At 56.9% G+C, this 27749-nt stretch overlaps 4 protein-coding genes across 7 annotated transcripts in view; all 4 read left to right on the top strand.

Moving 5' to 3' along the window:
- Nucleotides 1-2005, top strand: part of EDA (ectodysplasin A) — a 61778-nt gene extending 59773 nt beyond the window's left edge. For both annotated transcript variants that reach the window (XM_048319080.1, XM_048319079.1), the window contains exon 8: nucleotides 751-2005. In XM_048319080.1, coding sequence (XP_048175037.1) covers nucleotides 751-1002 — 252 coding nt within the window. In that variant the 3' untranslated portion in view covers nucleotides 1003-2005. The remainder of the gene's footprint in view (nucleotides 1-750) is intronic.
- Nucleotides 2006-4814: 2809 nt separating this feature from the next.
- Nucleotides 4815-11112, top strand: LOC125333254 (transforming growth factor beta activator LRRC32-like). 3 transcript variants are annotated; one of them, XM_048319077.1, is made up of 2 exons: nucleotides 4815-5135; nucleotides 6467-11112. In XM_048319077.1, the coding sequence occupies exons 1-2, from the start codon at nucleotides 4968-4970 to the stop codon at nucleotides 8408-8410; spliced, it is 2112 nt and encodes a 703-aa protein (XP_048175034.1). In that variant the 5' UTR covers nucleotides 4815-4967; the 3' UTR covers nucleotides 8411-11112. The 3 variants fall into 3 exon arrangements, with proteins under 3 accessions (XP_048175034.1, XP_048175033.1, XP_048175035.1); XM_048319076.1 differs by lacking the exon at nucleotides 4815-5135 and adding an exon at nucleotides 5280-5919; XM_048319078.1 differs by lacking the exon at nucleotides 4815-5135 and adding an exon at nucleotides 5280-5919 and having other exon boundaries at nucleotides 6052-11112.
- Nucleotides 11113-14484: 3372 nt separating this feature from the next.
- LOC125333256 (protein Wnt-11b-like) lies at nucleotides 14485-18746 on the top strand. Its single transcript, XM_048319081.1, has 5 exons — nucleotides 14485-14941; nucleotides 15029-15249; nucleotides 15659-15936; nucleotides 16644-16936; nucleotides 17679-18746. Exons 1-5 carry the CDS (start codon nucleotides 14871-14873, stop codon nucleotides 17851-17853), a joined length of 1038 nt encoding a protein of 345 aa, XP_048175038.1. The 5' UTR covers nucleotides 14485-14870; the 3' UTR covers nucleotides 17854-18746.
- A 3915-nt stretch (nucleotides 18747-22661) lies between these two features.
- On the top strand, nucleotides 22662-27588 carry IGBP1 (immunoglobulin binding protein 1). Its single transcript, XM_048319266.1, has 6 exons — nucleotides 22662-22890; nucleotides 23404-23703; nucleotides 24870-25065; nucleotides 25940-26025; nucleotides 26624-26727; nucleotides 27065-27588. Exons 1-6 carry the CDS (start codon nucleotides 22700-22702, stop codon nucleotides 27211-27213), a joined length of 1026 nt encoding a protein of 341 aa, XP_048175223.1. The 5' UTR covers nucleotides 22662-22699; the 3' UTR covers nucleotides 27214-27588.
- Nucleotides 27589-27749: the final 161 nt, after the last annotated feature.

The raw sequence follows: 27749 nt of genomic DNA, 5'->3' as shown, positions 1-27749 counted from the left end.
GGTCCACCAAGGAAAAAAAAGGGGATTCAGTGTTCAGGCAGCTCCTGTCTCCAAAAGGGCTGGATTTCCTCTCTCAGGAAGAAGCATCTCCCTGAGACTGACTTCTCCTTGGACAGGTCTTCCTCCTGCAGTTCTTTGGGATCAGTGTGGGAGAGGGTTAAGTGAGGACAAGTGGAGTTACAGGGCCTTGGAAATCAGGGAGTTCAATCAGTAGAAACGCTGTGAGGTGATTTCCTTCCAAGCTGTGGAGGTTGGGAGAGCCTTTTCCCTGTAGTAGCTCGTGCCTGTGCAAGCACCGAGTCCAGTTACGCAGGAGGCAGCTCCCAGTGCACCTTAGGGCAGTTCTGATGTCACCACTAAAGGAAGCTCCTGGCACCAGGAAGCAGGACTGGCCAGGTAAGTGCAAGAGGCCTTCAGTGGGATGTGTCTGTCTGTGTGTGGGATGAGAAGCTGTTGTAGCACACAGGGAGCCCTGCATGGCTCTGTGCAGGTGCGTCCCTTCCCTGGAGTCAGCAGGATGGTAGCTCAGCCTTAGGCACATGGATTCAGGGGGTTTTGCATGCTTGGGCCAATCTGAAACGGAATAAAAGAAGTTCCTGGTGAGCTTGGGGCTCTTCCTGCCTCGCACAAGTCACCTGTGAGTGCAGGTGTTGGGGCTAGGAGGGGCTGCACACACCCCCAGGACGCTGCACTTGCTCCCCACACCCCAATCCCATCCCTGACACCTTTCTTCTCCCTGCCCCACATCAGGTCTACTACATCAACTTCACTGATTTCGCCAGCTACGAGGTGGTGGTGGACGAGAAGCCCTTTCTGCAATGCACTCGGAGCATCGAGACCGGCAAGACCAACTTCAACACCTGCTACACGGCCGGGGTGTGCCTGCTCAAAGCCAGGCAGAAGATCGCCGTGAAGATGGTGCACGCTGACATCTCCATCAACATGAGCAAGCACACGACTTTCTTTGGGGCCATCCGCCTGGGAGATGCACCGGCATCCTAGAGAGGAACTTGGCGTGGCCAGGGATACCCACGGAACTGCACAGTGCTGCTGTTCATAAAGCGTATCAGTATTTCAGGGGTTCTGTAATCCGGCCATAAAGGAAACTGATCCAGAGCTATTTATTCCTATATGTGAATGCAGGAAGCACAACTGTCCTCTGTGACTCGCGGGGAGACTCGGATCAAACCGAAACGCTGGTGGGGAGAGCGTTGTGAGGAGGAAAGGCTGTTGGGTGTGCCTTGTCTCAGTATTTCAAGTATTACTGCACTGATACTCTGCTCTGTGACCTTCACATGAGGCTTGGTGGGAGAGCTGGGGGCTCTGCTCGGATGTTGCACTGGCGAGAGCATCCCAGGTGGGAGTGGGAGGACACGGACTCCTGTCCCAAAATCCCAGCCAGGCTCCTGCTTGTGCACGCTAACGACAGCCAGGAAGGGGTTGTGGCTTCCTGCCTTCCCAGGGGGAGCTGGAAGGGCCGGGGGCGAGGGGAGCTGGGTGAGACAGGGTCAGTGGTGTTTACATTCATCCTCAGGAGGAGGAGAAGTGCCTCGACCTAGAGCTTGGAAGCAAAAGCAGGAAGTGCGAGAGGAAGAGGAATAACTAGAGCAGGCTTAGCAGATAGCAAACTGCCTCCACATTCCAGAAACCACCAAATCCCAAAGAAAACGCCGATTCCCGGGTCCAGGCCTCTGCTCCTTTCAGCTCCTGCCCTTATCCCAGAGGTAACCTTGCCCCAGCGGGGGCTGCCTGCAAGTACTGCTGCTGTTACAGCAAGTTGAGTTGGGCTGGGGGTATTCTGGTTTTGGTTTTTTGGTTGTTTTTTTGTTTTGGTTTGGTTTTTTTTTTTGGGGGGGGGGTTTGTTTTGTTCTTTTTAATTAATATTTTGCAAACCAGAACACATTTCTACAGGCTTCACCGGGCCACGTAGAGCAGCCACAAGTACTTGTGACAACACTCGGAGGAAGTTTGTTATGTTTAAGAATAAAATATTCAAACAGGAAATTTTTTTTTCTGTTTTAATAGCAACTGTCCTGCTTTTAGATGTGGTTTTTAGCCTTCCGCCCCCCACCCCTTTCCTTTTGGCACCCTCCTACCTAAAATAAGTGGTGATGGAGACTTTAGCAAAGGAAAAAAATTGGGATTTTAAAATTTGGTCCAGCATGAAGTCACCACTTTTTCTTTTCTCTGAGCCCTGCTGAGTCTAGTCATAACTCGATTTCTGGTGACTAATAGAGGAGCTGGGACACTATTGTTTCTTTTGGCTTCTTGAGCAACTCTGTCCCGTTACCTCCCCTCAGCTGGGGAGACCTAAAGCCATAAGATGCTCTGGAGCTGAGGCAGAGGCACAAATTGCTCTGTTGTGTCAGCCCTTGGCTCACGCTTGCTCGGCTTGGTTGGGTTTTGTTTCCCTGTGTTTCTTTCCAGAGCCTGTTTGTGCTTTCAGGAGGGGAGTGAAGTTGCAGCCTGTGTGGAAACGGGACAAGTCCCGAAGTGGCACCTTCAGCCAGAAGCAGGGAAGGTTTTGGGGACCTCAGTGCCTGAAGGGGCTGCAGGAGAGCTGGAGAGAGCTGGAGACTTGGGACAAGGGCCTGGAGTGACAGGACAAGAGGGAATGGCTTCCCACTGCCACAGGGCAGGGTTAGATGGGATATTGGGAAGGAATTCCTCCCTGTGAGGGTGGTGAGGCCCTGGCACAGGGTGCCCAGAGAAGCTGTGGCTGCCCCTGGATCCCTGGAAGTGTGCAAGGCCGGGTTGGATGGAGCTTGGAGCAAACTGGGACAGTGGGAGGTGTCCCTGCCCATGGCAGGGGGTGGCACTGTTTGATCCCTAAGATCCCTCCCAGCCCAGTCCTGTGATTCCAGGATCTCGGGGATGGCTCCATGCAGGGGTGGCTCATGGTCACCTGCAGGGTGTGGGAGGGACGTGTCCCAGCGCTGTGCTGTGGCCACGGAGGGTCCACCCTGCCTGGAGCATTCCTGGCTCCACCCCTAGCGAGTGGTGTCCCTTGCCAAGTGTTGCAGTTCTTGGGAGACAAAAATTCCTCGGGGCAGCGGCGTTGGCCGCAGCCTCGCTATTCACAGGAGCCGTGCGCTTCGGGAAACAACTGCGTGACAAATGGGCTGCTCTGCCTTTTTAGTGGCTTCTCCTCCCTTCAGCCTCGACATGTGGGACGGGCAAGAGCCTTGGGGGCTCTTCACTGGGCTCTGTGGTTTTCTTTCCTTTCAAATGGATTAAGAGGGACATGTTCCTGTGACAAGAATGAAGCGGGACAACTGTGTGCAGTGAGAACATGAAGCAAATCGTTAACAGGATCGCTTTAGAACAGGCCTGAGCAGCAAGGCTGGGGGCAGCCATGAATAACGTGGAGTTTGCATTCCTCGTCCCCCGCTGGCAGGATCTGTAAAAGGCTGGAGTGTTGCTGTCCCCTCTGGTGTGTGCTCAGGATATTGGAGGAGAGCAGGAGAGAGCAATTCCTGCATGGAAGTTCCCTCTGGTGCATGCTTGGGATGGAGGAGGGAGCAATTCCTCGATGGAATGTGTTAACAGGCTTTTTCTGGTGCTCACACTAACCGAAGTGTGAGTTGGAGACATGGAATTGGAGCTGGAGAGCAGAGAAAAGCTGGCTGCAGGTGGCCTTGGCAAATCCAGCTTTTTCCTGCTCTCAGTGTTCCCAGTGGGATGTCCTTTCCCAGCCACACCAGGAGCTCCCATGGAAGGTCTGTATGGGCACAGCAGAGCATTGGCTGTGCTTTGCGAGGGGACAGCTCCATCCTTCAGGGGTGGGAGAGGCACTGTCCCCTCATCAGGGACAGTCAGGAGTCACCTTCCCAATGCCCTGGGAATGCACTGGAGGAAGGGCAGATCCCATGGGCTTGGATAACCAGGTATCCTTCTGCTCCCGAACACCCAGGCTGGAGCCCATCACCCGTGGTAGGGATGTGACCTGGGTGGGTGGTTCTGTCCCTGCTCCCTCCACACCTCAGTCCTGCTACTCGTTCCTCACATCCTTTGGAGACCTCTCCCACAAAAGCCTCGGGGGGAACAGGGAATCTCTCCAACAGATCCTGCTGGAGCCCTGGGAGCCAGCGTGGAGGGCAGGAAGGCCAGGAAGCACAGGAGAGCTGGTTTCAGAGCAGATCTCTCCCTGTTCAGGCCGTGTGGTTCACTCTGCCGTTACCATGATCCAAGAAAAGCCTCTCGGTGTTTGCCGGGTCCGATTCACGCCCGGTGCTCCCGCGAAGGGAGTTCACAGCCTCGGGATGCAAATGCCCAGGGATTCTCTGCAGAAGTCCCTGATCCAAATCAGGGACTTTCAGCTGCTGACAGGGGCTGTGTCACCGCGCAGCCCCATGCCCAGCAGTTGGGGTGCAGGGGGACAGGCCGGGGTTCCCCGGGCGTGGCAGGGCCGGACATGCCGGGGCTGGAGCGCCCCCGGGGCCGGTTCCGCTTTCGGGAGGGCCGGGGGGTTCATCCAGAGGTCGGTGTTTCCCTGGCAGGAGCTCACATCTGCACAGATGTGCTGTGTGCGCACAGCTGCAGCCCGGCACCGCGGGGCATCAGCCCAAAACGCTGTCCCTGGGCTGTCACCGCTGTCCTGCCTGCCCCGGATGCTGGGGACACCCGGCCAGCTCGAGGCTGAGCCACATCCTGAGGTGACAAAGTGTCCCCCACCACGCCAGCTGTCAGAGGGTGAGGGGTAACATTCCAGATGTGTAACTGTGTCTATATATATATACATATATATATATATATATATAATCTGTATTTATTTATTTATGTATTTTATGTCTATATATTATTTTTTTCCTGCCAGACACCTCCAGGATTAGAGCATGAGCTCCATGGCTGAAACTTCACATCCTTGGACAACCCCTCAGCAGCCTGAGTCGCTCCATCACATGGAATTGGCCACACTGAGCCAAAAAAACCCAAATTGTGCATTTTGGAGAGTGCCCCGTGAAGCATGAGGGGCGTGTCCCCAAGGAGTGTGTCAGCACTAGGCGGCACAAGGACCAGGAGATGCCACCACAAAAAAAAGTCTCTGTGGGTGGGGCATAGCTCCGGGTGCACAGATCCCACCTGGAGCTGCCGCAGGGACAGTTCCCTTCTGGTTCCTGCCCTGGGCGAGGAGGTGAGCCGGCAGCCCAGGTGGGGCACGGGGTGTGACAGCGCGGAGCCCAGCGCTTGCACACCGCAGACCCCTGGGGAGGGAGAGGAGCAGGAGGAGGAGGAGGAGGAGGAGGGGAATTCCAGCTCTGCACATCCCGCTGGGAAGGGGCGCCGAGCCCTGGGAAGCTGTTGTTTCCCGAGAGGGGCAGAGTCCCCTCGGCTGGGCTGTGCTGGGATGGGGAGGGAATGCCACCGCCCGGGTGTGACAGTCAGGTGATCCCACAGCCAGGAGCTGTCCCTGGCTCAGGATGGCTGCAGAGCCCTCGCCAGCTGCCCCTGCTGTCCCGGGAGCTGGCACAGCCTGTCCCTGGCACAGGGAAACTCCCCCAAACCCTCTCAGCTTTCCTACGTGCCACCTCTGCCTGCTGGCATTTGATGTCACAGCGGGTCCGGCCGGTCACCTGAGCTGCCTCCTCCCCATCCCGCCGTTTCTCTTTCCCTTCCCTGTGGCTTTGTGCCGTTTTTTCCCCCTCTGCGAGCTGATGTCTTTCTTTTCCCACTTCCGTAGCTACGAACACCCACATGCCTTATCTCCTTCCCCCATCCCATCCTGGAGCCTATTTATACAGAGCCTGGCTCCTGCCCAGCCTGCCAGCGACGCCGCAGGAGCGGGACGGGGCTGGCGGCGCCCGCAGCCCAACATGCTCTGGGCTGCTCGGGGATGTTTCCTGCTCTGGCTGCTCTCGGCCATCCTCAGAGCCGGGGCTAGCCCGGAGGCGAGGCCCAGCCCCGCGCTGTGCCAGCAGGTAAGGCTGTTTTCCAAGGAGCACCTGGGCTGGGATGGCTCCAGCAGCATGGCTGGGGCTGCCAGCATCCCTCTGGATCTCCTCCCTGTGGCTCTCACCTCCCTCCAACCTCCATCTCTTTAACTTTCCCAGCTTTTCCTCTGTTTTCCTGCCTTCGAGCTCCTTTGAGGTGGTCCCCTACATCCAGATGCTCCCAGATCCCTGCCGTGCCTGAGGTGCTCAGAGGATGGAGTGCAGGGATTCCCGTGGATGTTGGTGAGGCAGTTGGGAGCCTGGATGGGGAACAGCAGGTTTCTGTCACCCCAGAAAGAAATCAGCTGCTCCCCATCCAGGTTCCCAGCTCCAGAGGAAACCAGGGCGAGAGGAAAGGTAGAGCCCACACAGCACCCTTGCTCTGCCTAAACAGGGATGCTCTGGACCAGCTGGGCTTGGGAAGGGGGAGCAGTGCTCATTCCCGCTTCTCGTGCCCATCTTGGCCAGCTGCTGGCTCACCTGGAGCTGTGGTTTGTAGCCCCCCCTCATTCCCACCTTTCCTGTCTCTCCACAGAGCCCCATGAAGGTGTCTTGCAAAGGAGTTGGCCTACGGAAGTTTCCCAAGGAGCTTGGCCAAGGAATTAAGTACCTTGAACTCTCCAACAACTTCATTCAAAACCTGTCAGGCAGCACCATGCCAGGATTTGGGCAGCTGGAGTACCTGGATGTGTGCTTCAACCAGCTGGAAGCTGTGTCAGCCACCGCCCTGGCTCGGCTGCCTCGGCTGCACTCGCTCCTCCTGGGATCGAACCACCTGGACCGGAATTACTTGGCTAACGGGGAAGCTTTCCATCTGCTCAGGAATATAGAGGTCCTGGACTTGTCTGTGAATAACCTGGAGAGCCACATGGCCAGCTGGTACATCAGCAACCTCACCAGCCTGAGGGTGCTAGATCTCTCCGGGAACACGATGACCAAGCTGCTGGCAGGAACCTTCCGGAGCTCACCGCGGCTGCGCCAGCTCGACCTCAGCAACAACTACATCATGGAGATCCAGGAGGGAGCTTTCGAGCCTCTGGAAGAGCTGGAGGTGCTGAACTTGGCTTTGAATTCCCTGCACTGTATCTCTGGCTTCAGCCTCACGCAGCTGCGAGTTTTAAACCTCAGCCACAACGCCCTGGAGCTGTTCTCCTCCGAGGAGGGAGCGCAGCCCTACCTGCTCCGAATGCTCGACTTGAGCCATAACAGACTCCTCTCGTTCCCAGAGCTCCCCAAAGCCCATGATCTCACACACTTAAACCTCTCCAACAACCTCATTGCTTCCCTGCTCCCAGGCTCACCCCATCCCAGGGAGTTCGTCCTGCTCTACAAGGAGATGCAGAGGTTCAACAGGACGGTGCATCCCACGGCCGCTCTGCCACACGTGGCTGACCTGGATCTCAGCAACAACCGCCTGGAGCTGTTCCCATTTTCCTTCTTCCACAGCCTGGGCACCCTGCACAGCCTCAGCCTGGCGAGGAACTGTCTCCGGGATGTGGTCAGGGAGTTTGTCTCCAATGGCACGGAGCTGTCCGTGCGCTCGCTGGACCTCCACAGCAACGCCCTCCGCGTGCTGCCACGCTGGTTCTTCGATTCCCTGCCTCACCTGGAATCCATGGATCTGGGCTCCAACAGCCTTCAGCCTTGTGAGAGCCAGGTGAGTGACCAGGGAAGGGATTTGGGAGTGGATTCTCACACGTCAGCCCCCGGAGACACCTGCACCCCCTTCTACAACGTGCCTCACTTGAAGCACCTGAGCCTGTCCAAGAACAACATCTCCAGGCTGCAGCCCTACGCCTTCAACCAGACCCTGCTGCATTCCCTGGACCTGTCAGGAAACAGGGACTTGTCCATACCCACGGGAGCGCTGGGGGGCTTGGAGCTGTCCCTGCAGGAGCTCTCTCTGAGGGACAACCTGATGGGCGAGAGCCAGGCAGCGCTGCCCTGCCTGGGCACGCTCCGAGTGCTGGACCTGTCGGGCAACCGCCTGAACCTGCTGCCCTCGGGGCTTTCCTGCTCCCCGCTGGAGAGCCTGGACATTCGGGATAACAACCTGCAGACCTTGGGAAAGCTCGGGAGCTGGTCCCACAGCCTGAGGGCCGTGTCCGTGGCGGGGAACCCCTGGAGCTGCTGCTCGCTGGGCTGGCTGGACGCGCTCCGTGCCGCCAGCGTGGCCGTGCTGGACCTGCCCCAAGCTTGCTGTGCCTTCCAGGAGCACGGCCGGAATATCTCAGCCAGGATCACCGGCACTCCCCACTGGATCTGTCCCCAGCCCAAGGGCACTGCCTCCCTGGCTCTGCTCGTGGCCCTGATGGGCCTTTCCCTCCTCGGTGCCTGGGCTTTCTGCCTCCTGAGGAAAGGGCAGAAGGCTCCGGAATGTGCAGGACTCGGGAGCAACAGGGTGGGAGTCTCCCAGCCCCATCCCAAAGGAGAGGGGCCAGCCGAGGAGAGGCCACCTGACAGGGTCACCAAAGTGTAGCCCAGACCTGCAGCCCTGGGTCAGAACTCTAATTGTTATTAATAATATTAATATTAATAATATTATTGTGGTTTAGGTCTCACTGGTACCTGCGGGATTTGCGAACCCAGTGGCGGGAGCGTGGAGGGTGCTGAGCTCTGAGCCACCTCCCCTTCTCCGGAAGGGAGATTCCCCCATCCCCTCTGATCCCTGTCAGGAATTAAACATGGGATATGGGGTGCCATCACACATTCCCATCACTCAGCACAAGAAGCCAAGCCCTGGGCTGGCTGCACTGATCACCCGCCTTCCTCCACATCACGCTCAGCTGGATGGGAATTGTCTCCATTGGGGCCACCTGGCTGTTTCCCAGCTTGCCCAGTAGCCCCTTTAAGAAGGTTTAATAGCTATACTAAATCCCTGCTGCTGCTCCTGAAGCATTCCCTTTTCCAGGAAGAAGCAGCCAGGGAATGGGAATGAGAGTGGGAATGGTGCTTGGTGGTGGCTCACAGTGCTGGAGAAGGGAGGGGGGGGATCTCTGGGACTCTGCCCATCTCTCTGCTGCCTTTCCCTGCTGCAGATGCTGGGAGGAATTCCACCCTGTCCTCACGCACTGGGACAGCGGGAATGGGACAAGTGGGAGTCTGTGCTGTCCCTGGCTGGCGCAAGATGCCCCACCCTCAGTGCCAGGACCCCCGAAGTGACAGTGGCAGAGGCAGCTGGTCCCAGCACGGGGTCAGTGCTGCCCAAGTTGTGGTCCTGGATGGATTTGGCACCCTCTGAACACCCCCCAAAGCCAGAGATGATCCAGGGGCTCAGACCCCAGCTCGGGAAGGCAGCAAGAGGAGGTGTTGATTGGGATTGTCACTGTGTGGTGTTGTCCATCTGTCCCTTGAGTGACCTGTCCAGCTTCCCAGGGTAGAGTGGGAGCACCTGAAGGGCTGGGCCAGCTCCAGGAAGTATAAAACTGAGGCTGCAGTGAACTCTAGCGTTTCACATCCATTTGGTTCCACCTCGGAAGTCCCCAGCTGGGCCCAGTCACCTCCACACACACCTGGTGGGTTGGAGCTGTGGGAACAAAAGGGTTTGGAAGTTACTTAAAATCCCAATTACTTCATTTTCTTCCTTTTTTTTTTTTCTTTCAAGCTTATCATGGTTTTACTGGGAAGCAAATAGGGCATTTTTGGTGTCAGATATGTCAGGGCTTCAGCTTCCTGTCCTTTGCTGGGCACCCAGCTCCAGGACCCATGGTGACTTTGGTGGCCCCCACATTTCCACCCCTGCCGGCTCCGTCCCCAGTGCTGTCCGCAGCTGCCGTCCCTGGGGAGCTGCAGCCAGCTGGGCTCTGGGCATGGAGTGTCCCAGGAGCTGCTGTGCCCACCTGGGGCTTCTCCCCAGCACTGTGTCCCCTGTCCTCGGGTGGCACCTGAGCTCCCTGGGGCAGGAACCTGCTGTCCCAGTGTCCCCAGGTGAGCTCAGACTGTCCCTGGGGCAGGGATTTGCTTTTCCAGTGCCCCCCAAGTGCTGGGACAGCAGGTGGATGAGCTCAGCACATCCCTGATGCCGTGCCAGCCTCCTGCCCCAGCACTCGGTGACATTGCAGGGACACTTCAGGGCCCAAAGTGCCTTCACTGGGTGTTTCTGGTGCATTTCTGTGGCCTCTGCTCCTCGTTTAACCCCTCCCCAGGCCGAGCTTCCCACTCGTGTCACCAGGAGATGTCCTGCCCTTTGTGCTGCCGCTCCCACCGGCATCTTCCTCGCGTTAGGCTCGGAGCTGGGGACGGGCGGGGACACCACGTACCACCGGGTGCTCAGGGACACCATGTGCTGCCGGCACTCGGTGCCAGGCGCTGCCTCGGGCATCCTGAGTGTCCCCAGCCGTGTTTATCCAGTGTCGTGTCCCCGCGGAGCAGCAGCTGGCGGGGGTTGACCCCTTCGGGGCAGTGGCACTTGGGGACAGCAGCTGCTGATCCGGAAGTTTCTCTGGGGATTGAAGCATCTGCTGAAAAATGTACTAAAAATAGAGGGAGGAGAATCCTGGGGCTGATTTCTCCCCACAGAAAAGGCTCCCTAATAACTGGACTCGATCTTAGAGGATTTTTCCAACCCTAAGGATTGTGTAAAGCCCAGGGTAAGGGGGGAAGAGGTGGAACTTCCCAGACCAAGGAGGGGCTGTGAAGGTGTGGAAAATGAGCCAGGGCAATGGTGTTGGGTTATCACTGTTGTTGATGTCCGTGTGCTTTCCCAGCTCAAAGAAAAACGGGATTCCAGGTTGTGGTTGCATGGATTTGCCAAGAATTGAATCCGAGGGCAATGTCCCCTTCTCCCAGCCCCAGGAACAGCTTGGCCAGCAGCAGGGCATGGGGTGAGCCTGTGTTGGCCCAGGGGACAACGAGGTGGCACGAAAGCACATTTGTGTCCCCAGAACCAGCACGAGGCCAAGAGAAATCCGGGGTCTGTCCTGAGTTCTGCACTGCTCCTCATCCGGAGCTTCCCGTGCTTTAGGCGAAATGGTTTCCCTATCCCAGGCATGTCTTGGCATCTCCAGTGTTTTCTTGATCCAAAAGGAGGGCAGAAGATCTGTAGAATATTAAATTTTGAACAAATAAAGCGGCGATGCCAAAAATGTTGCATTTTCATGTCAGGCTGGAGGGTGGCGGGAGTGTAAATTTTGGTCTGACAAAAAAAGCAGCAGTGATTAAAATGTTGTGACCATTGACAAATTTTCTAGAGAACTGGTTGAGAAATCCAGCAAAACTCATTCTTTCCAGTGGAAAGCCTTCACATTTCTCTGGATCTGCATTTTCAAAGAAGAATAGATTTTTATCAGAAATTTCCACCGAGCCGTTTCACTAACCCGGGCGGAAATTACCTTCCCTCAACTCACTTCAATTACAACAGTGCTTCTTTTCCCCTTTCTCTTCTTTTTTTCTCCCTGGACATGATCCAGAGCTTCATGTGCTGCAGGAGCTGAAGGATATCCTGGGAAGTGCCTGGCCTATCTCTCTCCTCAGGCCACCCCAGCATGGCAGAGCGAGGAGAGCCCTTTCTCTTCCTCTGTGTTCAGACAGAGCCTCAATTAACCCAGACCTCCCCCATGCTGATAAGATAAGGAAGATAAGGCTTCCTTTCACCCAGCAGAAGGTACATCCCCTTCCAGAGGGCTGCTGGAGGTACCATTTTCTTTTCTTTTCCCCCGTGTTGATGCAGTGCCCAGTCCCAAATCCTTTGGATCTCATCAAGGCCCGTCCTCGTGCCATGTTCTGGCTGCCTGGGATGTGCTCCTGGTGAGTGTGGCGCTTTCTTTGTGGCTTTGGGAGGCTGGTGGCACCTCCAGGACACCACCCTGTGTCCCTCCCATGCGCAGGGCTGCTTCCCATTATCCCTCCCTGCCACATCGACTCCATGACTGGCACAGCTCCCCTGGCAGCTCTTCCCAGCCCGGGGGCAAGGCCGGGCGTGTCGTTCATGACACTTTTCCTCCTCTCCAGGGCCTCTGGCCGCGCTGGGACCTCCATCCCGAGGCGCCTCGGGCTGTGGCAGATGGGGAACGTGTTCCCTCGGGTCCTCCCGGCCTTGCAGAGCCCTGCAGTGTCACCTCCCCGGGCTGGGGGGGAACAGATGCTGCCACATGTTCTGCAGCTGGATCCTCGCTCCCAGCTGTGCCTGGGCTGCCTGCACGGGGACACTGCCGGGGGCACGGGCAGCTCTGTCACAGGCAAGTGTCACCTCGTGTTGTATCCTCATAGCAGGAGCAGATCCGCTGGCCCTGCTCCCAGATTTGGGACTCTGTGTGGCTGTGGGGACAGGTGACACTGGGAGGTGGCTCTGCAGGATCAGGTCCCTGCCACCCCCAGCCTGTTCCCAGTACCTGTCCTGTGCTCTGCTCTGGAAAGAGGAAGGGGACGGTGTCCCTGAAGGAAAGCAGAGCTCCACGGCAGGACAGGCTCCTGCCACCCAGGGTGATTGTCCCACTGTCCCCAGGCTCCAGAGGGAACGGGATGCTCCCAGTGTCCACCAGCAGCAGGAATCTCACCCCCAGCCCCTGGGCTGTGGCAGGAGCTGGGACGTCAGTGCCACATGACCACGTGCCACCACCCCCTGCGTCACTGTCACCACACTGGCACAGCCTCCACGCAAAGGATGTGGCTCCTCACGGGGTCGGTCGGTAGGTGAGGGTGGGGAGCCGAGGTCACCGGGTTCTGCAGGGACACTCTGGTGGTAGGGGAACCCCTGGAAGGTCTCTGGAGCCCCGTCTGAGCCTGGGAGCCACAGGCCATGGGGAGTTGGGATGGTGCATAGGGACACCGTGTGCTCACATGGGTCACAAACCACTCACCGGTGTTTGCTTTGGCCCCTGAGTCCCAGGAGTGAGGGACACCAACCTTTGGCCATCCTTTGCTGTTCCTCCACTAAAGCCTCATGCCAGGAGCTCCGACCCAGCACCAGCTCTGCCCCTTGAGCCCCTCCTGGAGCTGTCCCCTCCCTGTGTCCCCAGGATGGCCAACACCAGGCAGGTGGAAGGGACCTTTCCCAATGTTCTCCTGGCTCCTTTGGTCTCCCTGCTGCCAGTGAAGCCCCAGCTGAGGAAGGGAAGCCTCTCCTGGGCTGGGAATCCCCTCCTGCCTCCCTCCTTCCCACAGAGCCAGCCCAGCCTGGGAGGGGAAGGAAGGGGTATTTTTAGCACTCACCCTCCGGTTGTTCCAAGGATTGATCTAAAAAGAGGAATTGACGTTCAAAGGAGGGCTGGCTTTGCTTTAAAAGGAAGGGTTTGTGTTTTTCCTACTACTCAGTCATTGCAAAACTTTCCTGTGAAGAGGGATTGGTAAAAATACCTCTGGTGGGAGGTGGCAGCCTGTGACATCGGGGCACAGTTCCACAGTGTTCTGGCACTGCTCCCCTTGCCCAGTCCCCAGGGTGAGCTCCCATCCCAAAGCAAGGGATGGGGTGGGACTAAGCCCCCCTGTCCTGGTGCTGATCCCAGCTCCCATCACCTGTAAAGGGAATTCCGTCCTGCCAGCCCATCCTGGAGTGGTTCCTCTCTGCATTCCTGCTCTCCAGCAGCTTTTCCTGACCACTCTCATGGCTTCTGAACCTCCTGGGAACTCAGGTGCCTTCCCAGCTGCCATCCAACCCCTGGGTTGTCCTGGCAACACCCTGGAGATTCTCCAGGTCCCAAAACGACACCCCATCCATGCCCTGAGGAGATGTTTACCTGGAAACCACAAGGGACAGACCCCAAAACACGGGATTTGGTGTTTAGGGAATACAGACTTGGGTTATCCTTGTGTTCCTCCTTTTCTGTCCACCCTTTAACCAATCCCCTTGTAACTGCTCAGGATTTGGGAGTGACCTGGGACCCTTCCTCAAGGGCCATTGCTGCAGCACAATGAGCTGTGGCCTTTGCATCCCGAGGGAATAGTTTGGGAAGGATGACTCAAGCCCTGAGTGCCGGTTTTAGTGCACACGATCCTAAGTCAAAGGAAGGTCACGAGGGGACAATGATCAACCATCCAGGCATGTCCTGCCAAGGTAAGAGGTCACAGAGGGGTGAAAACCAACTCCCAGTTCAGTTCTGTCAAGGAAAAGCACTTTCCAGAGAGAGGGGAAGTAGCACAGCCAGGGAGAAATTGCAAGCCTCAAAAGTGGGTTTCAATCTGTGACCCTTTCCAAGACCTGAGGTCAGCTGGGCTTGTGTCAAATGTCACCTCCCACTCTGGGAAAATCCCAGCCTACCTGGTTCCTCACTGGCATCAGGCAGCACTTTTGGTTTTGTACTTGTAGGAGGGAGAGATCCTGAGAAATGCACCTTGTGACAGGCACGTGCCAGCCCTGGCTGTAGCACCCTGCCAGCTCCTGCCTGCACTTCAGGGCTGGTGCCTGTGCCAGCTCAGGGATGTGCACTCCTCTGGGTCAAGGAAAAATGTACTTTTTAAAGCTTTTTGTGAAGAAAATAAGAAAAAAATATAGAAATTTTGGGCCTGTGCTGACCCTACAGGAGAGCGCAGCCAGGGGCTTCGGGCTCTGCTCCCAGGGAGCAAGGGACAGGACAGGAGGACACAGCCTCGAGCTGTGCCAGGGGAAGTTTAGTTGGATATTAGGGAAAATTTCTCATGGAAAGGGCTGCCCAGGGCAGTGGTGGAGTGACATCCCAGCAGGGATTTAAAATCCGTGGGGATGTGGCACTTTGGGGACATGAGCAGTGCTGGCCTTGGCAGCGCTGGGGGAACATCCTGCAGTGCTGGTCCCTCAACCCCCTCCCAGGTGCTGTTTGGCGACGGTCACTGCTAATGACAGCTGGACCCCCCTCCAGCCCCTCCTTGTCCCTAACCCTGTGAATGGCACCGAAACCGCCTTTGTTCCCCTCCCCGGGGGGCAGGACTCGCCGCCACCACTGCTACAAAAGAGGTGGTGGGGCCGAGCAGCCCCAGCCCTGCTCCCAGTCCCTGTCCCGGTCCCCATCCCGGCCCCATTCCCGGCCATGGGCCGCCCCGCCGCCGCTGCCACCGCGCTGCTGTGCCAGCTGGGCCTCTCCGCAGCCATCCAGTGGCTGTGAGTAGGGATCTCCCCCTCCTTGGGGCTGCCCCCGGGTCCCTCGGGGCGCTGTGGCCCCTCGGTGACGCCCAGCTCTCCCCACAGCGGGCTGGCGGGCAGCGGGGTGGCCTGGAACGAGAGCCAGCACTGCCGGCTGCTGGTGCCGGAGCAGCTGCAGCTGTGCCGCCGGCACCTGGAGGTGATGCCCAGCATCGTCCGGGCCGCCCGCCGGACGCAGGCCCTGTGCCAGCAGAGCTTTGCGGACATGAGGTGGAACTGCTCCTCCATCCAGCGTGCCCCCAGCTTCGGCCGCGACCTGCTCACAGGTAAGGGATGCTCCTCCGGCCGTGCCGCCGCTCCCGCTCTGCCCCCGGGGGAAGCCCGGGCTGGCGGCGCGTTCCCCGGTGGCTTCTGCCTTGGATTTCTGTTTTGGAGTAAATATCCTGCCTTTACGCGGTGTTAATCCTGCGTAACTTCCATCTGGGGGAGGTGACAGACGGGAGCTTCCATTTCAAACAGCTGCCAGGGCTCCGAAAGAAGCGGGGGAAGAGGTGGGGATACAGGCTGGACACGGGCAGTGCAATAGGGGGGGCCACAGGTTAAAATATGAAAATGGGGAGGCCTCGGGTTTATCCTGATGCAAGGTGAAATAAAGAAACTCCTTGCACTGTGAGATGTGTGAGAGAGGAGTCTGGCTGGGCGGGGAGGAAGGAAATACCCCTGTTTTCTCCGCAGGAACCCGGGAAGCCGCCTTCGTGCACGCCCTGGCAGCAGCGGCCGTGGCCCAGGGCATCGCCCGCTCCTGCGCCTCCGGAGAGCTCCCGCTGTGCTCCTGCGGCCCCGGCCCCTCCGAGCCCCCCGCGCCCGGCTCCCGCTGGGGCGGCTGCGGGGACAACCTGAGCCACGGCCTCCAGCTCGGGGCCGCCTTCACCGAGGGCTCCGCCAGAGCCGGCACCGGCGGCACGCCCGGGCTCAGGGCGGTGAACCGGCACAACGGAGCCGTGGGACGGGCGGTGGGTGCGGGGCCCCCGGGGCTCTGCAGGATGGGGTGGGGGATATGGAGCCCACCAGGGCTGCTGTAGTCTGGGATGGGGTGCATGAGCCCCCCGGGACTCTGCAGTGGGTCACACAGAGGGGCTGAGCCCCCTGGGACAGACGGAGCCCAGCACCCCTCGCAGCAGGGGCAGAGGTCCCTGATTTAAGGCAGCAGATGCCAGCCAGGTTTTTGGGATGTCCTGAACATCGGGAGGCAACTAAATGGTCAAAAAGTGTGTCAGCAGACACCCCCCACTGCTGCTCACCCCCAGACGTCCCACACCCTTTCCACAGCCAGCACATCTGACACTTCACACCAGTACTCCCAGTTATCTGACACCTCACACCAGTACTCCCAGTGCTTCTTTCCACCCTTCTCACTGGAAACACAGCTCTTCCTGCCCCTCTCCACTGGGCTCCCCAGCTCATCCAGTCTTTTTGCTTCCATCCACTCCTGTTCCCCAGGTGAGGCTTGGGAAGCCCCCAACCCTGCTGTCAGCTCCCATGGGAAGTTCCCCAAAAATCAGGTTCTTAACAGAAGGGATTGAAGCAGGGCTGAGCCCCTGATCACCCCCTTATATTCAGCTCTGAGCTCTTCCACCCCTTGAAACTTCCCATGGGTGTCCTTGGGAGTCAGTCCCTGGGGTCTGAGAGGCAAACTCACCTGTTTCCCTGTGCTCTGCAGGTGCTCAGGGACTCCCTGGATACCAGGTGTAAATGCCACGGGGTTTCAGGCTCCTGCTCAGTGAAGACCTGCTGGAAAGGGCTGCCAGATCTGGATGAAATCGCCTCTGACCTCAAATCCAGGTACCTGGCAGCCCTCAAGGTGACCCACCGGCTCGTGGGGCCCAGGAAGCAGCTGATCCCCAAGGAAGGGGATGCCAGGCCAGTGACAGAGATGGACCTTGTTTATCTCATCAACTCTCCCGACTACTGCACCCCAAACCCCCAGCTGGGCTCTCTGGGGACACAGGACAGGTAGGAAGAACCCAGCCTTTTATTCCAGGAGTGCCTGTACCGCTGGGTTTGAGCGGCCTGGGAAGCTGGCGTGGATGGGCTGGGGTGAGCTTGCAGCAGATCCCTGCATCTCCGAATCTCTGAATCCCTGTCTTGTGAGACCCCACCTGCACTGCTGGGTCCAGATCTGGGGACCCCAACACAAGACAGAAACTGGACTTGTTGGAACAAGTCCAGAGGACATCACGGAGCTGCTCCGAGGGCTGGAGCCTCTCTGCTCTGGAGCCAGGCTGGGAGAGCTGGGGGTGCTCACCTAGAGAAGAGACGGATCCAGGGAGAGCTCAGAGACCTTTCCAGAGCCTAAAAGGGCTCCAGGAGAGCTGGGGAGGGACTTGGGACAAGGGATGGAGGGACAGGACAAGAGGGAATGCCTTCCCACTGACAGGTTTAGATGGGATTTTGGGAAGGAATTCCTGCCTGTGAGGATGGGGAGGCCGTGTCACAGGGTGCCCAGAGAAGCTGTGGCTGCCCCTGGATCCCTGGGAGTGTCCAAGGCCAGACTGGACAGGGCTTGGAGCACCCTGGGATAGTGAAAACTGTCCCTGCCCATGGCAGGGGTGGCACTGAGTGATCTTTTAAGGTCCCTTGCAACCCAACCATTCCATGATTCCATGACCCTGCTGCCTCCTGCTCTGGGCACGCCAGCTCTGGGAGAGGCCAGAGCCTGGGAGGGCAGGTCCCCAGGTGCCACATCTTTCCCCAGGCCGTGCAACAGGAGCTCCGTGGGCAGTGACAGCTGTGACCTGCTGTGCTGTGGCCGTGGCTACAACACCTACACGGAGGAGGTGACGGAGCGCTGCCACTGCCGCTACCGCTGGTGCTGCTCCGTGGTGTGCAAGCGCTGCCGGCGCAGCCTGCAGAGACACGTCTGCAAATAAGGAGGAGAGCTCATGCTGGCACCCACCAGGCACAGCTGGACACCAGGAGCCCATCCCAAGGGATGCCCCCTGCAAGGAGGAGGCTCTGCAGGAAGCCTTGTCTCTCGTGGAAAACCTCAGACTGAGAGATTTTAGGAAGCCTCTGGTCCCCTCCAACCCAGACCTCAGGACAGGACAAAGCTGCCCTCCTGCAGCTGGTCAGTGGCCAGCCCTCTGTCTCCAGCTGGGAGAAGCCATTGATCATTCCACAGGCCCCTTTCTCCTGGGGGAACAGGGACCCTGGGCTGCCATTGTCCCTTTGCAGGAGGATTCTGACAGCGGCCTGAAAGGCAGGAGTGATGGATGGGAGGGGTGGAGTTATCCACTGGGATGGAATGCTGCTTCGGGTGAGGGGGTCATGGGCAGCCCCTTTGGGAACAGGATTCTGCTGTGGGCTCATCCAGGATGTTCCTCCTCAGGGGAAAACACTGCTCCAGTGCCCTTTGCAGCATCTCATTTGCATGGAGATGGTGCTGCTCTGTTGATGGCAGAGACACCAGGGACAGGAGAGGTCCTGGGGGCTGCCAAAACTGGGCAGCCTGGCAAACCCACACCTGACCATGTGTTGACAGCCCAGCCATGGCATCACTGTAGCTTCTGTCCCCACGTCGGAGGTGGGAGCCCACTCACTCAGTACGTGAAATTCTCATGGCTTGTCCTTCCTGCCCCTCCTTCTGGCCCACTGAGGTCTTCAGCCCACTCCTTCCACCCCTCAGGGCCAGGTGTGTTGGAATTCTGGCCTGGAGAGGGGACACGACTCCAGGGCCTTGGGGAAGCAAGAAAGAATCTTTAGCCTCTGTACTTCCTGTAAGCGGGATTCTGGTGTGGGATTTTAAATAAATATGTTATAAATATGTTATAACTCTCTGTGCCTTGTTTTCTAGGACAATCTTTCCTCCCTGTCCTTCCCAGCTGGTCCTGGAGAAAGAGAGGCTGTATCCCTGTGTCCATACGTTTCCTTACACATATCTGAGGACCAGCTCACTTTCAACTTTCTGCTTCTCACTGGCCTAGATTTGCCTTTAATTACAGATCCCTGCCAGCCTCAGCTCCTGTTTTATCCCCTGCTGCCTCAGGTCTCCAGCTGCCTGGGAACTGGCTGCCTGGGATTCAGGGCTGGTGCTGGAAACTGCAGCAGTCCAGGGTTAATTTCTGATCCTTGGGAATGCGGGCTGGACTACCCAAGAGTGTGTGTGAACAGCAAGGGGTTGGGAGTCAGGGATGGGGGCTCCCACATTTCCCTTGGCTCTCTGGCCAAGAGCTTGGATGGGATGAGATTCCTGCTTTTGCAGCCTTTGGAGAGGAAGGGTGGGGCCAAACAAGTGCTGGAGAGACTCCACAGCACCAGGAGGACAGGTAAATGGGATGGGAATCTTTGTGTGGATTCCTGCAGCTCCCAGAGAGCTCCAGCAGCTCCGCTTTATTTTTAGTTCCCATTGACTGGAGTTGGCCGCGCTCAGCCCGAGACCAGCTGGGCGATTACTCATTTCCATATCCATTCCATCATTTTTAATGGTCTCTGCTGGGTCACGGAATCAATTCATGAGCGTTTCTTGTAAAACATCCCCTCCCCTTAATGTGCTCCAGGTTTCCGTGCGAGCAGGGAAGGAGTCGGAGGTGGCTCGAGAGGATGCAGGGGCTGGAAGTTGAGCCCGAGCTCAGGGAGGGCCAGGAGGGAGTTAACCCTCGTTATCAGTTGTTAACGTGCCATTGACTGGCTCTGCCCGCTGCCATCTCCCTTCCCAGAGCGCCTGGAAAACCGCAGCTGCCCAAGGCCGAAAGCTATCTCGAGTTTTCCCTTTAAAATGCAATTAGGGGTCAGTGCCCGGCATTCCTCAGGAAAAGGAGTTGCAGCGGCCAGGCTGCAAAACTGCCGCAGTTTCTGTGTCCGGAGGGCTGCGGGTACTAAACTAGGATTGCTTCGGTGCCTTCCCTCCATCCACCTCCCAGCGCATCCCAGATCACAGGGAGGTGACACCGGCAGGGGCTGCGGACTCCGCCGAGCATTGCAAAACGAGCTGGTGAGAGGAGAATAAAAAACCGGGAAGGATCTTGTGGAGAACTCCAGCCAGGAGGGTGGGAAATGTGATTTGCATTTGGTAACTACAAACACGCAGCGCCTGGGGGAGAGGAGAGGAGCCACAATAGCAAGGAATGCCCAGGGGAGCCGTCGGGATCCCTCCTAGAGAGGTCCCGTTGGAATTTCTGCCTGGGAAAAAGGCAGGGTCAAGTGCTGAATATGCAGAATCCACTCCTCCTCTCCCTCCTTGACTCCAAGCCCGACGGGGAAGAGCTGGGAAAGGACTGGAGGTGTCACTGTGCAGGCGGAATCCTGCGGGAAATGGGAAGGCGCCGGAATTAGTTGGAGAGTGCAAAGGGTCAGGCTGGCAGGAGGTGACAGCTCTGTGACAACGCTCCCCGTGGGAGCAGCTGGGATCCGGGCCCACACCTGGAATTAGCAGGGATGTGAGATCTGCAGGGCTGGGAGCATCCGCCAGGAACCGGCAGCCAGAGGGTGGATGCGGTGGGAATGATCCCTGCGTTTGTCCCAGGGGTTTTAAGGGAGTAACCTTGGTGTGAAGGTGGTTATTTGTTGCTGGTCAAACTTGTGCAAACAACGAAGTCTGGAGGAAGGCGAGTGCTTTTCATGGATTCTTTTGATTTTGCTGTTAAAACACTGATATATTTATTTTTCCTTTTATTTCTTTATTCGTTAACTATTATAATATTATAATTGAATATTATAATATTCATACTGCATAACTCATTCCTGGAGGGTAACCTGAGCAAGGGCAACAAACTGATTGTAATTAAGTACTTTGGAGGAAGGATGACTCTGTGTTCAAGGATATGTAGGGATACCTCTTCCACACAGCCCTGGATTGCAGCTCCCACAGGAACGTGGATCAGGACCTGCACCTGCTTTCCCTTGTGCTGCTCACAGAGCTGAGCCAGAAGGAGGAGAAAGCCCAGAAAGGGGCTCAGCTGTGGATCAGCATCTCACGGAATCAGGGAATCCTGGAATGGTTTGGTTTGAAGGGATCTTAAAGCTTATCCAGTTCCACCCCCTGGCACGAGCAGGGAACCTTTCACTAGCCCAGGTTGCTCCAAGCCCCGTCCAACCTGCATTGCTGGGAATATTTGGGGGATGTTGCTGTGACCTTTGGGATGGTTGGTCCGTGCACCATCGCACCACAAGACACACACATGAGTAAACGCCCGTATTTAAGGAAAAACCCTTCCCTCTCTGTTCTCCTTTATTCCCGGGCTGTTCAGCAGTGCTGTGGTGCTCTAAGGACGACAAACAAAAACAGGGATTGTCCGTGTGGGGATCTTCAGCTGAGGGACAGGGACAAACAGGGGTGAGTAAGAACCATAAGACCCGAGGGGGATCCAGCTGCAGCCTGAGGAATTTTGGGTGTAGCTGGAAGGTCAGTTCTGAAAGGGGCTGCAGGGGGTTCGGAGGAGAAGCAGCTCTCAGTCCCTTGGAATCATGGAATTCTGGGATGGTTTGGTAGAAGGGACCTCAGAGCCCATCCTGCCCCTGCCATGGGCAGGGACACCTTTCACTAGCCCAGGTTGCTCCAATCCCCGTCCAGCCTGGCCTGGGACACTCCCAGGGATGAGGCAGCCACAGCTTCTCTGGGAATTCCATTCCAAGGCCTCCCCACCCTCACAGGGTAGGATTTGATTTCTCCCAGGCTGGGCAGCCATTCCGGTGAGGAGGGAGCCTTGGGACTCCCTGCTCTGCAGAGCAGACACTGACGTGGCCGTGAGGCACCCTGGGGCTGCCATCCCGCTGGGAATATCCAGGAGATCCTCCCATCAGCCCAGACCTGCGGCCGGACAGGTTTTGAGGACCCACAGCGCTCCTGGGCTCTGTGAGTAACAATTTATTGCACAATCTGACACAGGCATGAAGAAAACAAACAGAATAAATCATAAACTGAGTCATCCTCAGAGGCTGAGTTAGAATTACTCAGCAGTAACAAGCAGTAGTAGTAGTTGCTACATCCATACTTTGCTCACAGACAGGTCAATCACCTGCATTTCTAAGGGAAATAACCTGCTCCCAAAAACACAGATTTAACCCTAACCTGCCTGATGCCTGGTTGAATTTTAGAGATTTTAGGAGCGAAATAGATGAAAAAGAAAGGAGAAAGGTCTCATGTCCCACTTGTACTGTAGAAAGAATAGAGAAGAATAGGAAGGTGCTGTGCTTAAACAAATAAATGTATATTTATTGACATCCAGCACTGCACTATCAAGGATCTCCACTGTATACGCCTTTCATACAGCAGGAAAACGAATATTTTCTGCCAATTTATCTTAATTATCCACATTTTTTCCCACTTTCCCAGACTCCATCCCAGTGCTCCCTGCCAGGACCCGTGCGAGTCCGTGCGCCAGGCAGGACCTGGCAGGGAAAAGAGTGGAGGCACTCGAGGCCTGTGAGCGGCCCCGGCCGCGCCGAGCCGTGCCTGCCCGCGGTGCCCGCCCGCCGCGGGGGTCCCGGGGGGCTCCACGGCCGCGGGGCGAGCGCGGGGCCAACACGGCGCCCACCGGGGCTATCACGGCGCCCACCGGGCCCCTGCCCCTCGGCCTGCCCTCACCAGTATGGCGGCACCCGCGTCCCGGCTGTGTCTGTGCCCTCCCCAAGAGGGCGCCCCTCGTTGTCTTGGCAGTGACCTCCCCAAGATGGCGCCCTGCGTGGTTGTTATGGCAGTGACCTCCCCAAGATGGCGGCCGGGGCGGGTACGGTCGCTCCGGATCGCGCCGGAAGTGGCGGCGGCGCCGTTCCCGGCCCATGATGGCGGAGGCGGGCGCGGGCGGCCCCCGGCTGGCGGAGCTGCTGGCGCTGGGACAGCGGCTCTGGGACGAGCTGGAGGCCAGCACCGAGCCCTCCTCGGGAGCCCCGGCCGTGCAGGAGAAGGTGCGACAGGGGCTGGACGCGCTGCAGCGGGCGGCGGCCATGGTGGCGCAGCTGGAGCTGTTCAGGTGAGCGCAGGGGACGCGTCTGAGGGGGACAGGGAGGGTCCCCGGCCAGGGCAGAGGTAGGGCGGGAGCGGGACAGAATCCCAGAATCACTGAGGTTGGAAAAGATTTCCAAAACCATCGAGTCCAACCTGTGACCGATCCCCACCTTGTCACCAGCTCAGAGCACCGAGTGCCACCTCCAGACCTTCCTTGGACGCCCCCAGGGATGGGCACTCCAAACCTCCCTGGGCAGCCCCTGCCAAGGCCTGACCGCCCTTTCCATGGAGAAATTCCTGCTGCTGTCCAACCTGAGCCTCCCCTGGCCCAGCCTGAGGCTGTTCCCTCTCCCCCTGTCCCTGTTCTCTGGGAGCAGAGCCCGACCCCCCCCTCCTGTCAGGGAGTTGTGCAGAGCCACAAGGTCCTCCCTGAGCCCCCTTTGCTCCCCCAGCTCCCTCAGCCGCCCCTCACAGGATGACTCCAACCCATTTCCCATCTCCATTCCTTTTCCTGGACTCCCTGGTCTCTCCCTCGCAGCGAGAACGAGGAGCTGGAGGAAATCGCCTCGGCCGACCTGAAATTTATGCTGCTGCCGGCGCTGCTGGGAGCCCTGACGCTGAAGCAGGTGGACCTGAGCAGGAGAAGGGAGCACTTGGAGACTGCCCGGGAGCACTTCCTGCGCTTCCTCCGGCTCTGCAGGAACTACGGGCTGGGATCTTTCCAGCTGGCCCCCGGCACCTCCAGCGAGGAGGGAGCCGGGAGCCCCTCGGCCCCCCGGGACCCCGCCCAGCCCAACCTGGTGGCCATGGCCATGAGTAGGACAGCCAAAATTGAAAGGTGGGTTCTGTGCAGTGGGAAGGGCTTTGGGAATGGGTCTGGGAGGAGTGGGAGCTTGAGGCAGTGCAGGGTTGGACAGGGAAGAGCTTCCCTGGGCATTGGAATAATTTGATCATCAAATGCTTATTTTAAGAGATGCAGCTCATTGTTTAATAGGTAGGGCTGCAGAGGGACAGAGTCTCCAGTTTCTGGTCTCTGAGGAAAAACTGCTCAAAAACCTATAATTAGCTCTTTAATCTTTAATAATTAATTTTACCATTAGTTATTTAATCACTGCTGGCAGCATAAAGACTTCCAAACCGGTAATTTCCTACCAGTGGGTTCATTAGAGCTTAAAAAAGAGGTGGTTGGTGCCTTTGGTGCTTTGGTTGGGATTTTGGCCACTGAATTGCTCATTGTGGCAACACTGGGAGGTCCAAACTGGGCTGGACCTGCTTAAATTGGGTAGAAAAACATAGAAAAGCACAATTTATATTCTAATTGGGAATGGTTTCTTGTTTAGAATTACTCTTTTATGCCCCTTGTCCTCTCATCTCCCAGAGGTTCTGGGCTCTTATTGTTCATTCTTCAGATGACAATAACTGAGGGAAGGAGGACACAAGGATTTAGTTTGGAAGTGTTCTACAGGAGTAGTTTCCCCTTTACTAACTAATTCCTGAAAAAGTAAAAATAAATTTAGCTTGGAAGTTTGTTATATAGGGAGTTCTCCCCTTTAATAACTAATTCCTGAATAGGTCAAAAAGCCAAAATTATATTAAAAAAACCACCTGCACACACAAAACCACCTGAGACAGAAGTTGGAAAAGGGTTTTATTCTCTTTGTGTGACATGGAATCAACTCAAACCAGCCATTCCATTGATTTTTCTCAGTCCTGCTTTCTCCAGGAGACTGATGTTTCCAGTCTTGCCTAATTTTACCAGGAAGGTTTCAGTTTCCAAGGATTCCTCAATGTTTGGGAGAAGAATAAAACCATCAATGCCCCTCTGAATTTAATGTCATTTTACAGCTGCTTTTAAGAGACAGGAGAGGCTGAAATTCCAACAGGAACCAGCACAACCTCCATGAAATTTTGTTGAACCTCTTAGAAAGGGTGGTAAAGACTCCAAGGCTGGGCTGGGCCGGAGAAAAATGATTCCATGATCTGATTTTGCTGTGTTTGAGCCAGATACAAACAGAAGAAGGAGCTGGAGAACAAATTGGCCTCCATGAGCAGCTCCGTGGAGGGCGGCACGGCGGATGAGGATCAGATCCGGGAGTTTTACATCCTCCAGATCCAGAAATGGATCGGCACCAGCCTGGAGGAGACTGAGAGCATCGAGCAGGAGCTGGTGATCCTGAGGAGCAGGGATGCAGCCAGGCAGGTGAGGGAGCTCTCCTGGAATCTGGGTGCTGTGGGATGGGCATGGTGGGATGAATCCCAGAGGAATTCAGTGGCAGAGTTGGAGTTTTATTCAGTGACTTCCCAGCTGGAATTGGGCTCGATCACAACGTGAGCTGGTGGGGTTTCCTTCATTCAGAATTCTGAGTTTTGGGTTGCCACATGTTTCTCACAGTCCTGGCCTTCTGGAATGCTGGAGCTTGGAATATCGGAGCTGAACTGGGCTGTGCAAAGGCTTTTCCTGGGTTCTGCAGATCCCTAATTCTGAAGAACAGTTGAATTGGGGAATTAAAATAAGACCCTTGTGGTTTCTGTCAAGCCTCCACTCCTGGTCTGCAGCGTGTCCGGGTGTTACAGCCCTTTTGGAATGACATTCCCCCAGAACTGCAATCCCTGTGCAGAACGTTGTGTCCAGGATTTCTGTGACCTGGGATGTCTGCTGGGAACAGTGGCTCCTGATGTGCTGGCACAGCCCCCTGGCAGGGCTGCTTGGGGAGGTCATTTTTGGCACTGCGGGACTCAGCTCCTCCGAGGTGTCCTGGAGATGCCGTGGAATGACGAGCTCGGAATGCTCCACTGGAGCAATGAACAACATTTCGTGCTCTGCTCTGAGCTCAGCCCTGGCAGCTCTGCTCTGACCCCAGCAGGTGGCACAGAGACACAGGAAGTGATTCCTGTACAGGCACAGTTGGAATTCCTGATTTAAACCAAATTCAGGCCTGGATTGTCCATCCTGGGGTGTTGCTCTGAGAACTGAGGTGTTCCTCCTCTACCAGAGCTTTAATGACTTGGGAGTGGGAAGCAGAGGGGGAATTCTCATCCCCACAATTCCTTGGTGACTGTTGTTTGCATCCCAGGCTCCAGCAGGTTTCCGCGGCCCTTCCCGGCCAGCCAGACCTCCATTGAAACCCTTCATCCTCACCCGGGATGCTGCTCAGGCCAGGTATGGATTGGGATTATCCAACCACACTTTGAGGCAGGACTCTCATGTCGAGTCTGAAATATTCCATCAAGTGCAGAAATCCAGGTGGTACCTTCATGTCTGCATTTCTGTTTGTGGCACCCTGAAATCCATGCAGGAATTTCAGCACCTGAAGCATAGAATGGGATAGAAACCAGGTTTCCTGTCATGGCTGGGACATGATTTATCCTGAGCTTTCCATGTATCTGCTTCAGTTCCCAGGGGTGTCCTGGGGACACCTTCCCCTATTCCTGGAGCTCCAAGCCCTGTCCAGCCCAGCCTTGGACACTGCCAGGGATCCAGGGGCAGCCACAGCTTCTCTGGGCAACCTGTGCCAGGGCCTCCCCACCCTCACAGGGGAGAAATCCTTCCCAAAATCCCACCTAACCCTGCCCTCTCCGTCTTTACCTCAGGCATGGGAAGGCCACAGTTGGCTCACCCCAAAGCCTTCCTCAAGCCCTCCTTGTGCCATCCTTATATCCTTAGCACAGATTGGATCGTGGAATAGCCCTGTGCCTGTGCTCCTGCTCATTCCAGGGGATTCCATTGCCTGGTTTTGCCTGGTTCTGTCCCACTGCAGGGTGTTTGGAGCTGGCTATCCCGCGGTGCCCTCCATGACTGTGAATGACTGGTACGAGCAGCGCCAGAGGCAGGGAGTTGTGTCCACCCCTCAGAGGGTTCCAGGTATGGAACAGAGATGGGAACAGGGGATTTGGGAAGCCTCTTGAGGGGGTGGGCGAACAGGGATGTGTGCAGGGTATGGAACACCCCTGGCTGTGGAAGAATTTAAGCTTTATTAGGAAAACAACTGGGTTAGACTGTGCTTGGCCTGTCCAAGACCAGGGTGGATGGGGCTTGGAACAACCTGGGATAGTGGAAGGTGTCCCTGGTGGCACTGGATGGGCTTTAAGATCCCCTGTGACCCAGCCCATTCCATGATTCCCACTCCTGCTGCCCGGCAAGCCCAGCTTCCAGCAGGGCTTTGAGGAACCTGAATCTCCTCCCTGTCCCTCCACTCCAGCAGGTGCAAGTGATGAGGAGCTGCAGAAGCAGCAGCAGGAGACACAGGAGGAGGAGGATGATGAAGAAGCTCTTCGGAAAGCTCGGGACTGGGACGACTGGAAGGACACACACCCCCGGGGCTACGGCAACAGGCACAACATGGGCTGATGCTCTGGCTGCCAGCAGGGCCTGGAGATCCTGGGAGAGCAACCTGGAGAGGGAGGAGGGAATACAGTGTACATAGGTGGAGCATCCGGGAATTGCCTGGATGGGCAGGGGACAGGATGGCAGGAGGACACGTGACCCCTTGCTTTGGTTCGCATTCCGTGTCAGACTGGGGGCACTGGTCATGCTGGGGGGTGCCCCAGAGCTCTGAGGGGCAGCTCCAAAAGGGTCAGGCTCCCTCTGCCCTCCCAGGTGGAGGCAGCCTCCAAGGGGAGCTCCATGGATTTGGAAACTGCTCTCTGTATTGTGGGTGGATGTATTTATTTTTTTTTTCCTCTCTATTTTAAGCAAAATAAACTCTCTTTGTGCTGCCTCGTTCTTGTTGTGAAATTCCCTTGCTCTTCATCCCGAGCTTTTCCAGAGGGTGAACCCTGGACTCTCTCATGGAGCCCACAAGGGACAGAACTGGGACAAATGGTGCCATATTCCAAGACAAAGTAGTCAATGTGCTTTGAAACCCTCTAGAACAACCCCTGAAG

This window comes from Corvus hawaiiensis, chromosome 14, assembly GCF_020740725.1.
Source record: "Corvus hawaiiensis isolate bCorHaw1 chromosome 14, bCorHaw1.pri.cur, whole genome shotgun sequence".
Classification (NCBI taxonomy): domain Eukaryota; kingdom Metazoa; phylum Chordata; class Aves; order Passeriformes; family Corvidae; genus Corvus; species Corvus hawaiiensis.
The sequence above is the reverse complement of the archived record's forward strand: the minus strand, read 5'-3'. Positions and strand labels throughout refer to the sequence as shown.

Bases quoted from the DNA above. Each gene is read 5' to 3' on its own strand.
- LOC125333254 (XM_048319076.1), top strand. From the start codon at position 5,422: ATGGCTGCAGAGCCCTCGCCAGCTGCCCCTGCTGTCCCGGGAGCTGGC. The intron at 5,920-6,466 runs GTAAGGCTGTTT...GTCTCTCCACAG, and splicing joins GCCCCGCGCTGTGCCAGCAG to AGCCCCATGAAGGTGTCTTG.
- LOC125333256 (XM_048319081.1), top strand. From the start codon at position 14,871: ATGGGCCGCCCCGCCGCCGCTGCCACCGCGCTGCTGTGCCAGCTGGGC. The intron at 14,942-15,028 runs GTGAGTAGGGAT...CTCTCCCCACAG, and splicing joins TCCGCAGCCATCCAGTGGCT to CGGGCTGGCGGGCAGCGGGG. The intron at 15,250-15,658 runs GTAAGGGATGCT...TTTTCTCCGCAG, and splicing joins CGGCCGCGACCTGCTCACAG to GAACCCGGGAAGCCGCCTTC.
- IGBP1 (XM_048319266.1), top strand. From the start codon at position 22,700: ATGATGGCGGAGGCGGGCGCGGGCGGCCCCCGGCTGGCGGAGCTGCTG. The intron at 25,066-25,939 runs GTGAGGGAGCTC...TTTGCATCCCAG, and splicing joins GCAGGGATGCAGCCAGGCAG to GCTCCAGCAGGTTTCCGCGG. The intron at 26,026-26,623 runs GTATGGATTGGG...GTCCCACTGCAG, and splicing joins CGGGATGCTGCTCAGGCCAG to GGTGTTTGGAGCTGGCTATC.